A 12480-nucleotide genomic window follows, 5' to 3' on the forward strand; every position below is an offset into this window, starting at 1 on the left:
ATTTCTTGATTGTTTGCTTTGCTTGGCACTGAATTTTACATACCTTTCCAGATGTTAATCTCGCACCAACGACTGATCCCTAATTTGAAATCTTGATAAGTTTGTTTTTTGTTTTTTTTAATTTAATTTTTTTTTTTTTTTATCTAAAAGGGTTTTAAAATATGTCAATTAGTCCTCACTTGCAAGCAGTAATCTATTGTTAAGGGTGCCAACAAATTAACTTTTGAGATATGAAATGATAATTTAGGCTTTATTGCTATTCTATAATGCATATTGTAGGAATAAGTGGAGCATTGTGAAGCAGATTGAGCCTGGTTTTTCTTTGGAAATAAGTCTGCGATTTTATTTCAGTGGTCACCGCCTAATCATCTACGAATTGAGTGACAACATTTTGGTTATTTTGTGAAGACACCTAGTTGGGGGGGGGGGGGATACTGCTGGAAATTTAAGTGGCAAGTAAAAGGGAAACTCTGCTCCTCCTCCTCCTTTTTCTTCTTCTTCTTCTTCTTCTTCTTCTTCTTCTTCTACTTCTTCTTCTTCTTCTTCTTCTTCTTCTTCTTCTTCTTCTTCTTCTTCTTCTTTTTCTTCTTCTTCTTCTTCTTCTTCTTCTTCTTCTTCTTCTTCTTCTTCTTCTTCTTCTTCTTCTTCTTCTTCTTCTTCTTCTTCTTCTTCTTCTTCTTCAATTCCTTTCGTGTTTGATTGTCTAGTTGATGGAGGTGCTGCAGTGACCAGGAATCCATTAAGGTTCCTCTTCTTATGCTCTTTGATTTAGTTTCTCATTAGTTCTACAATTACATGGCGCTTCATTAATGTTACTTTTCCAGCTACTTTATCAGTTTCCTTTTCCTTCTTTTCCCCTGGTCCGTTTTTATAGCTGTCCCTGGCATAGCCTTCATCATCCATTCTAAGTACAAGAACAGTCCATCTCCATCTTTTTCTCTTCTTTTTCCTGACACATGGGGATCCGGATAGCTTAGTTGGTAGAGCACTCGCTTCAAATGCAAAGGGACCACGGAGCTGCCAACCTACCGCAAAAAAATGCGGAATTGTACGCATTTTCAGCAATTATACACTTGTACGCATTTCCCCCAAGATTGTACCCATTTTTAGTGTTCAGAGTCACTTCAGTTTTCTTTAGTTGTAATAGCCCGGATGCTCATATCGCTGTTATCTTAAGCTTGCTGGATCGTTCAAATTTGTACTCGATACCAATTCATTGCTCTTTTATTCTATAGTGAACTCGCTCTTATTGTTTTAGTCCGATATCATGATATCGAATATTCATCGTAAGCCCGGAAGTCTGTTTCAAGCTTTAACTTTTAGGCCTAGTTTACTTTCACAATGGTTAGTTTCCGTCGATTTCAGGATTGTACCCATTTTTATTAATTTTCTCCCATTTTGAGGTCCCATTGTACACATTCTCATCAGATGGGGTTGGCAGCTCTGGGACCAAGATCGATCCTGGATGAAATCGAGATTTTTTTCTGACCTCCCTGTCCACCCAGCAGTGAATCAGTAGCAGGGTTTCTAAAATCTAAAGAGATTACTTTGCAATAGACTAGCATCCTATCCAAATGGTGGTAAGCAATTGCTATTGTCCTTTTTCACGCAATAGAACTGGGATAAACTCCAGCTCCAATGACCTTATGGCTCTAAAGGACTACTTTTTTTCCATCAGATTTTTGATCAATATGAATTTGGCTAAAAAATTTGTAGTATTTTCCTCAGACCTCTACACTGGAAAGTGGTGATTACTTTGGGGTTTTTTTTTTGTTTGTTTTGTTTTGTTGTGTGGAGAATTTTTAGGATTCTGTACCAGCAACTGCTTTTCCTTAACCGTTGATACCAACCCTCCCACCAGACGTCACCATCTTAGACACAAGAATAGCCCAGATCAGACACGTACTGGCAGATTTTGCTAACAGAAAAGAGGAAGGCAGGTAAGAAAGGTGTTGACTATAGGATAACACGATCCTGCACTCTCGTGTAAAGTCAGGCTCTGGTGGCTGAACTTGACTCACTTGATAGAAAACCTGATAAGCATGACCTTTACTAAATGCCTGCAGGTGCGGGGACCAAACAATAATACGGTTACCACATACATTTGATAGTTTTCAAAATAAAATAAAGTTAAAAACCATACATATAAAATCACAGTTGTTAACATTTTTTGGCCTTTATTTTTTTTTTTTTCTTTCCTCTATATTCACTCCCCCCCCCCCCCCCCCCCCCCCCCTCTCTCTCTCTCTCACTCTCAATTTTTTTTTTTTCTCATCTTCCTCTTTTACCTCTTTTAAAAATTTGTTCATTGTTGCTTTATTTCTGTTTAAAAGTAATTAATCAAACTCAGTAATCTTTCTGTTCCTCTCAGATTCTGATTTTGTTTTCACGTCACAAGATTATATATGACTTTGTCACAAGCATAATAAAACTCCCACAAGATTATATATGACTTTGTCACAAGCATTGTAAAACTCCCACAAGATTATATTAGCTTTGTCACAAGCATTGTAAAACTCCCACAAGATTATATATATGACTTTGTCACAAGCATTGTAAAACTCCCACAAGATTATATATATGACTTTGTCACAAGCATTGTAAAACTCCCACAAGATTATATATATGACTTTGTCACAAACATTGTAAAACTCCCACAAGATTATATATGACTTTGTCACAAGCATAATAAAACTCCCACAATCAAACACTCCCACCCTCCTCCCCAAAAAATTCCCCCCCCCTGAAACATAAACGAAAACAATCAAACAATTCTGACTCCTGTGGTAATTCTTTTCTCCATCCCTGTGTTATATAGGTCTCGACCAGAGTATTTGGAACAGTTGGTGAGAGATCTCTGTGCCCGGTTTGGATATAACGAGTATTTGATGAAGAAACTTTTAGAACTCTTCCCCCATGATGTAAGTATGTGAGACAGCGCCACCAGAAATAACATCTGTTGTTATAGCTGTTCTGTGGAGAAATATTTTGTTTTCTTTGGATTAGATTCTTAATTTGTTTGAAATCGGTGAAAGCCAGCTCATCATCACATTACAAAATTTAGCAGATGGTGATCAATTGATTGTCTTTTAGATTTTTTAATAGCATTTGATAAAGTCCCTCACAGACACTTTTTCAACAAGTGCAATTAATTAACATAGGGGAAGTGGATCGTAAGCTTCCTCAAAGGAGAAACACAGTGATGCAAAACTCCGGTTTCACCGGAAAAAACTCTGGTCTGGAACAAAAAATTCCGGGCTACGGGCAACTTCCGTCAAATTCTGGTGAGGTCAATTTGTTCCAAGGATACCCCCCCCCCCCTCCAATCACCACATCATCATCATTGCCACTAGTATTACAACCATCATCACTACCACTACTACCACAACCACCACCACATCATCAGTACCACAACTACTACTACTACAACCACCACCACCACCACATCATCATCACTACCACTACCACAACTACCATCACTATTATAACCACCACCACCACATCATCATCACTACCACTACTACTACAACCACCACCACATCATCATCACTACTACTACTACTACAACCACCACAACCAAATCGTCATCACTACCACTACTACTGCAACCACCACTACCACATCATCATCAATACCACTACTACTACAACCACCAGTATCACATCATCACTACCACTACCACTACAATCACCACTACCACATCATCATCACGACCTCTACTACTACAACCACCACCACCACATCATCATCACTACCACTACTACTACAACCACCACCAACACCATTACATCATCAATACCACTACTACTACAACCACCACCACCACATCATCATACTACCACTACTACTACAACCACCACCACCACATCATCATTACCACTACTACAACAACCACCACCAACACCATTACATCATCACTACAACTACTACTACAACCGCCACTACAACATCATCACGACCACTACTACTACAACCACGACCATCACATCATCACTACCACTACTACTACAACCACCACATCACCATTACCACTACTACTACAACCACCACCACCTCATCATCACTAGCACTACTACTACAACCACCACTACCACTACTACTGCAACCACCACCACCACCACATCATCATCACTGCAACTACCACTACTACTACAACCACCACTACAACATCACTACCACTACTACTACAACCACCACTACAACATCGCTACCACTACTACTACAACCACCACCACCACCACATCATCACCATCACTACTACTACAACACACCACCACCACCATCATCATCACTCACTGCTACTACAACCACATCATCATCACTACAACTACTTCTACAACCACCACCACCACATCATCATCACTGCAACTACCACTACTACTACAACCACCACTACAACATCGCTACCACTACTACTACAACCACCACCACCACCACATCATCACCATCACTACTACTACAACAACCACCACCACCACATCATCACTACCACTGCTACTACAACCACCACCACCACATCATCATCACTACAACTACTACTACAACCACATCATCATCACTACAACTACTACTACAACCACCACCACTACATCATCATCATCACTACCACTACTACTACAACCATCAGCACCACATCATCATCACGAGCACTACTACTACTACAACCACCACATCATCACTACCACTACTACTACAACCACCACCACATCATCATTACCACTACTACTATTACAACCACCACCACATTATCATCACTACCGCCACTACCACAATATCATCACTACCATTTGTACCACCATCACCACCACATCAACAACACTACCACCACTACTACAACCACCACCACATCATTATCATCATGACCACAACTACTACAACCACTATACCACCACCACATCATCACTACAACTACTACTTCAACCACCACCACCACCACCACCATATCATCATCACTACTACTACTACAACAACAACCACTATCACATCTTCATCATTACTACAACCACCAACACCACATTACCACCAATACTACAATCTCTACCATTAGGTTTTGGCGCTTTACTTCATTTGAAATAAGGAAACTTTGGGATTGTATTTGGCATTGTGTTTATTTATCATAATATAATTCTAATCATTTATCTATTTAGAACTATACAATATGTAAACACAATATCATTCCAATTCCTTTTTCTTGTGTGCGGAAATTCCTCTTTCGGCATTGAAATTCCTACGAGTGGTGTCTGAAACTCCTGTGAGCCAAATTTAAAGTTGGCGCCTCTGAGAAACACAAATGTTCTAGCGATAAGTGCTACCTTAAACGTTTCTCAAGGAACAATCATGGGACCTCGTCTTTTCTTCATTTATCTATGTGACCTTCCAGATGGTATCAAATCAAAAGCAAGCCTATATCCATATGAATGCTTTTAACTCACTCAATCCTAGAGATTTTTGCTACTTTTCAAAATTGGAAAAATGTATTAAAAATGATCTTGTGCAAAGTTAGTTTTATTCAACTGCCATTAACATGCAAAAATGAAAAACAATAGCTTTGATACCACGCCTATAATAAATAGGCATGGAGTAAAAGTAACCTAGGTAAACTACGGAGATAGTCGGTGTTAGGGTTGAGTTAAACAAGGTCATCAACTCCAATATGATATTGACAAGCTCCAACAATGGGGAAATGTTTTTAAGATGTTTGAATTTAAATATTGTTATTTTTTAAATTCGAATTTACTCCTTTTTTTTCTCTGCACAGATAATGGAGTTCCTGGAGGCTAATGAATACCCAAGACCTGTGACAATCCGTACAAACACACTCAAGACTAGACGGAGAGACCTCGCTCCTGTTAGTTGTTTCTTATTCATTACATCTCCTTTTCTTTCTTCTCCTCTTGTCATCATCCACCTCCTCATCCTCCTCCTCCTCCTCAACCCCAAGCATGTTCATTGTTTATATATGAGGCTGTGTTAAAAGGTCATTTTCAAAACATTCCCCACAAAAATACTCTTAAGGAATTTGAAAAACTATGGGAAAAAAATTGTTTTCATTAGTTTCTGTGGGTTGAATAATGTAAAATAAACCAAAAAAAAAACCAAACAAATGATCTGGCATCAAATTACAGCAGCTAAAGTTTTTTTTAATTATCAAAAACGTGGAGACATTGTATCAACTTTGTCCACACTTAAAAGAAAAAAAAACATATTCGAAACTATTTGTGCTATGCCATAGGTGCTTGATCATCTGCTTTTGGTTTATTTTTAATTGTTTAACTGAGGGGAACTGGTGAAAAAGATTTATTTCCTCGGTTTTTCAGATTAAATTTGTATTGCGGTATTTTTGTGGCAAATGTTATCAAAATTATCCTTTAGGCACAACCTTCTTTACGTCTTAGAAATTACCCCAAGTGATTTCCTTTTAAATTTAGTCCAAGGTGAATCCGTTGCGGGTGATATGGCCTTTGACTCACAACACATCCTAAATTATGTCCTAGAGTCCTAGTTAGCAGAGACACTTTGACGGAATGTTATAACAAATAGCATTTTGTCTCATTTTTTCTTGTTTTCTTCGTCCTGTTGGATCAACATCATCCATTGTGGCTTGTGCTCTTGAGCACGTTGCCGGTCAGCTGTCTCCACGAATCACGATCCTCTGCAGTGCGCATGAAATCTGTGAAACCTATTGGATATGGATGATAAATTCAGAGCTATGTATCCGTGATGAAAGGCAGCATTCTTTATTCTTTGTTTTTTTTTTTTGTGTCTGAAGATGGCACGGAAAACAAAAAGGCAAAGAAAAATAGCCCCCGCTTTCATATAGCAAAATAGCCATTAAATGTGATAATTCGATTGGCTTTTCAAAGCTAGCAGCAACACTCAACATATAGGATGAGACATGATGTCTTTAAATAAGCGCTCTTCCAATTTACTAGGGAATGCTCAGCTGACTTCATATCTCACTCTATTTGTACGTGTAAAATCTACACAGTTCCATCATCAAGAAAGTAAGGTGCTCACCTTGGATAAGTGCTACATAAATGTAAATTTTGTTTTAATTTTATTCTTTGAATTTTTAAATAATTTTTTTTGTCTTTTTTTTTTTTCAAGGTAACATCATCAGTGAATATAATGCTAGAGCATGTCTTAAGTACAATATCCACTAAACTTGCTCGCAGCGCTTGACAAGGGGTCCCCAACCAACAGCAACACTTAACATGTAGAAAGAATGTGACATTACGCCTGTTAGGCAAAATTACAATTTTTTCAGGCAGAGACCGCTATTAATGACCAAGTGCTCATTTTACACCTGAGTAAGGTGAGAGAATGTGAGTTCAAAGCCTTTTCCAGGGTCTGAGCGTCATACCACAAGATCACAAAGCCGCACATATGTTAAGTAACGTCTTCCATTTAACAATTCTTAGTCTTTAGCACCATTACTCTTATGAAACTAAAGAAACTGACTCATGACTTCCCATTATATCCAGGTCTTGATAGAGCGTGGAGTCAATGTGGAGCCAATGGCGAGATGGAGCAGTGTAGGTCTTACAGTGTTCGATACCAAAGTGCCACTCGGTAAGTACTGTTGGTATGAAGTATGTCACTTTTTATCTTAGTTTTGGGAATTACATAGCTGCCAACTGTCCCGATAAAATCAAGACTGCCCCAAGTTGACATTCTGCAGAAAAGAAATATTAAAAGATAGGATTGTTTATACGTAAGGAAATGACCCTTGCATGTCCCAAGATTATGCTTTTTTGATTAGCAACTTAAAAACTAGGAACAGAGAAAGCTCTAAATTTAGATTATATTCTATAATAGTCACATCATTACTGCTGTTTTTTAAAAATAAAAGAATAATAGTCATTTACCACCTTAGTCTGGTATTATGTCTGGCATTTGAGCCCTGGACCATTGAATTCAATGGGAAGTAAGTTCCTTATCATAGGATCACTATTTTAGTTACTTCTTTATTTGTGATTCCAGGTGCCACTCCTGAGTACCTAGCTGGACATTACATGATGCAGGGCGGTGCCAGTTTTCTTCCAGTCATGGCTATGGCACCTCAAGAGGGAGAACGAAACCTGGACATGTGTGCAGCTCCTGGTGGAAAGTCTTCGTATATCGGTAAGGACCCAGTTAACTTTTTTTTTTCTCTTCTATTTATTCGTTTGCAAACTTTGTATTTAGCATCATCCACAGCGTGGAATGAATGCTATCTCAGATAAAACTCCCAAGGGGCCAATAATCTTCTGCCACAAGTGCAGGTTAAATGGTGTCTTGTCACAAGGGGAAGTTATGAATAGTTATTGCATTTGTTTACCCTTGAATTAGCGAAAATAAAGTCAGAGCCTCCTTCTTTGTATGGAATTTATTTGAGAGCTAATTTACCCTTCTACACACCTGTCTAAATTTACATTCCTGTGGTTAATAATTCTCTTTAAATATTGTCAAAGGTGTATCTAATTTTAAGTCCCAATAAATCTTTTTATTTTTCAAGTAAAAAATTCAGTATTCAAAAGTTATTGGTGGCAAGGCTGTAATCTTAGTTGTTTAAAGCATGTTTGACCAATTAGGCTGTGGTGCTATACTATCATTTTGGCTTTTCTTTCCTTCGATTCATTGTTGAGTTTGTAAATTTTTAATAATTATTTTTTTTTTTACCGTTTAATGTTCATTCCCTTTTGTTTTATGGATTATACAATTGGAAGTAAATTAAGCACCTCATGTAAATGTATATAAAAATAGATTCACTCCTATCACCAAAATAACAAGACAGCAACTGAATCTTAATTGATAAGATGCAAATGGTTCATGGTCCTGTGAGTGCAAATCTGTTTTAACATTAGCAGGATGGAACGAAACGATGGGTGGTTAGGGTGTCATATGAAAACCAGTTGTCTAATGAAGACTGCTCATTGTGTGATCTGACAATAAATTCCATTATCTTTTAATCTTAGGGAAGAAACTGTTGATTAATTTTCAATCCTTTTGTGAGGGTCGCCCTTCCCCCTTTCCATCCCCTCTCTCTTCTCATCTGTATAACACACATGTTACTTTCTTATGGTGTGGCTCAGTGGTACAGTCTTTGTTTCATACCCGAAAGGTACCAGGTTTGATCACACACTGCTGCACTGCGGGTGGTTGGATGGGAGCATCACCCTTGAATCATATACCTATGATGTTCGCATGGGTATACGATCCGATAGTGATGTCGTTTCTTCTTCTCTTTACTAGCCTATTCTGCTTCTTTGGTTTGTGATTGTATTTTTGACAGGGGATATTTTTTTTTTTTTTTTTTTTTTCTGTAAATTTCTGCCTGTTTGTTCTTGGTTATTTATAATTTGACGCTTATGATATCTTTTAGGTTATGATTTTGATTTACATTTGTACTATTTTTGTTAGATTGCTTGTTTTTTTGTTTCAGCGGTCTCTCATATAACCTCAATTGTGTTGGAAGAGACCTAAGCAACAAACAAACAAACAAAAAAACACTGCTGCACTGTGTGGCCTTGAGCAAGTCATCTCTCCCTAGCTCAATTTGCGGCACTGCACTGTGGTTGACGCCTGGATTATTTGTCTTCCCTTGGAAGACAAATTTCCCCTATGGGATGAATAAAGGGATTTTTATTTAAAATTTTTTTTTTTTTTAGCTTAGATTTCTACCATAGTTCTAGTCATTTCCTTCCTGTTAGATATAATTCTGTAACGCCATATACTTTATAAAACACTGTACATTACTATACTTGTGGGTACCTGGTTAGTCAAAGGTATATTGGTATTCGACCAAGTGCAAAAATCACCTAACAGGCAAATTGCACTGCATGAAATTTAATTTCAATTAGTCTACTAGTGCAAAATGTACAATCATGATTGGGAAATGCATTGAGCACTGTGAATGTGTGGGGAAAAAAACACTTAATAGATGTGTCTATTCTACTGACTTCTGATCTGTTAAATAGTTTGGAAATCAAAATAATGTAGCAGTGGATTGGATTTTGATATGTCCCAAAAATTTGATTTCTTTTATATTACAGCTTCCTTGATGAAGAATACTGGTCTCCTATGGTGCAATGACGTCAGTAAAGAGCGAAGCAAGGCTGTCATCTCCAATCTCCATCGGATGGGAATAATCAACAGTGTCATCACAAGTTATGATGGGAAGCAAATGCCTAAAGTAAGTCTAGTGATTGGTGGGATTTTAAAAAGAAAGTCACTTAAATTTCCGCATGATACAGTGCTGGGCAAACTTATTTAATCCTTATCGAGCCATGGGGCGCATAAAGCATCTATAGATATCTTCCGTTTATGTCTGTCGGCTGCATGGACTCCAATGTTTTTCCCGGTTAGTCAAGCCTCTTTAAGTTCTTTACCCATGGATATTTTCCGAATTCTTTGGGTCTGTTTCTTTTTGCCTTTTGCCATCAGCTGTCCTGAAGAGTGCAGTTTTCGGTGCTAGGCAAAGGAGGAGGAAAGTTTCATATTAATCTGTCATCCCATAAACTGGGGAAGAAACACCAGACCACACTTCTGATTGCAGCTCATATATCTTTTATTTTACGCTGTCAATAAAGACACAGAAATGGGTATCAGTGCTGATGGGAAATTCGCGATTTTTGTATCAGAGGAGGAATTTCCTCCTTAAATGATTTCTCAATCAATTTTGGCTTTGAAATTTGATTGTAGTGAAAATGTGCAGCTTCCCTTCAGAAATAGCTGAGTAGTTCATCTCAATGGCTCTAAAGGGGGGGTAGTGAAGTAACAGTGCGTAAATAACATTCATAATTTTCTCTTCCTTTTTGCACATCACAGGGTATATTTTGAGTGAGCAAATCAGTATATTGGTTTATTTTTAGGATGCAGCTCTTGCGAATTGACAGATTCATTGTCATAGTTTTTGAGCATTGAAATGAGAATGCTTTACTCATCTTGCTACAATTGAGTCTGATAATATTACATCCCTTACACATTTTCATATTTAGTGATGTTATAAAATATTTTTTAAATTCATGAAAAATTTGATTGTCAATGTTTTTATTTGCCTAGTAACCCCAACCCTGAACTACCTCTAATTAGCTTTGCCCGTCTTTCAGTCCATATACTAGATTTTGGTAAATTCTTAGTGATTTACTGGTCGATTTATGGATTACACATTTTTTGTCTCAAATTTTCTGCTTTTGGTTACAGACAGGTCTGGAAATGATAAAGCACTTTAAATTGAAAGTAGCAGATACTATTGTCAGGTTTATTTTAATGTTTTGAGTAAAAGAGTTTCTTTAAATCTAAAGTGTTTGTTTACATAGAGATAGTGAAATGATAGATGTCTGGCCGTTCATCTAATTAAAAAATGTAATATTACATTAGGCCAGCCCCCTCCCACGCCCCACCTTTCACACAGGAGTCAAAGACCCCCGCCCCCCCCCCCCCCCCTGTCTTCTGAAGTGTGAGATCATATTTGAACAGCCTCTAAAAGGAAATGACATTTTTATTGATAATAAATTGACTAAAAGACTCCTTAGTTTTACACATTTTGGGGTCTTAAAAGGGGGTCTCCCAAAAAATGTCAGGGAAAAGAAGTCATTAGGGAGAGCCCAGAGGTTTATATAGATATATTTATAAAAAAACTAGATTTTCAAAAAGTCTTTTCCTATTTTACTAGTGTTTGTTTTTGTCTGGTCTGTAACTGACTTCTTCTTTCAGCTTATCCCGATTTTTTGCAGGGTTGCCATAATGAATGCCACATCTCCATGCATCTCGGTTCAGAGCATCATCTTCCTCCAGGCCCAGTTCTTTCATATCATTCTTTACATTATCCAACCATGGGCGTCCCTTTTCCCTCTTTCCCACTAATTGTAAGTCCAATAATTTTCTTCCCACGTACTCCCTCTCTCGTCTCTTTATATGTCCGAACCATTTCAATCTATCTTCTCTCATCTTTATTGATACATTCTTCACTTCAGTCAACCTTCGAATTTGTTCATTTCTCACTGGTCTGTAACTGACTTGCACAAAGGAAATGATGAAAATCACTATCATGACGACACGATTTATGAGATGTTTATTTTTTATATTTTCCAGATTTTCCACAGTTTTGACAGGATCCTTCTGGATGCCCCTTGCAGTGGGACAGGTGTTATCTCTAAAGACGAGGCTGTCAAAATTAACAAGGTACAACTTTTACTGTTATTGTCATCAATAGATAAATAGCAGAGCTTTGGACCATAAAACATTATCCCATTTTTAGTTGGGGAAAGGGGAAGTGGGGATCTTACAAAAATCCTGCCTGCATTTCTTATATCTTTTTTTCTCTCTTGATATTGTTCTTTGATAATTTAGTTTTACTCCTTCAAGTAAAACCACCAATCTGAGAGTCCTGAAGTGAAGGAAAGTTCTATTGGATTTCATATCAAATGCTTTCAATTCTTTATGTCTCCTTCTTTTAAATCAAGATTATCCCTTCATTCATTTTAAGGACTAGTTTTC

General features: G+C 37.6%; 1 protein-coding gene across 1 annotated transcript in view; it reads left to right on the forward strand.

Moving 5' to 3' along the window:
- The window catches only part of LOC144959043 (28S rRNA (cytosine(4447)-C(5))-methyltransferase-like), a 36839-nt gene that overhangs the window by 15629 nt on the left and 8730 nt on the right, over positions 1–12480 (forward strand). Inside the window, exons 9-15 of the mRNA XM_078891384.1 lie at positions 1847–1940; positions 2819–2921; positions 5759–5848; positions 7485–7572; positions 7984–8124; positions 10035–10174; positions 12076–12165. Coding sequence (XP_078747510.1) covers positions 1847–1940; positions 2819–2921; positions 5759–5848; positions 7485–7572; positions 7984–8124; positions 10035–10174; positions 12076–12165 — 746 coding nt within the window. The remainder of the gene's footprint in view (positions 1–1846; positions 1941–2818; positions 2922–5758; positions 5849–7484; positions 7573–7983; positions 8125–10034; positions 10175–12075; positions 12166–12480) is intronic.

The sequence above is a fragment of the Berghia stephanieae genome, chromosome 13, assembly GCF_034508935.2.
Source record: "Berghia stephanieae isolate SIO BIC M18660-M18661 chromosome 13, UCSD_Bste_1.3, whole genome shotgun sequence".
NCBI classification, from domain to species: Eukaryota; Metazoa; Mollusca; class Gastropoda; order Nudibranchia; family Aeolidiidae; genus Berghia; species Berghia stephanieae.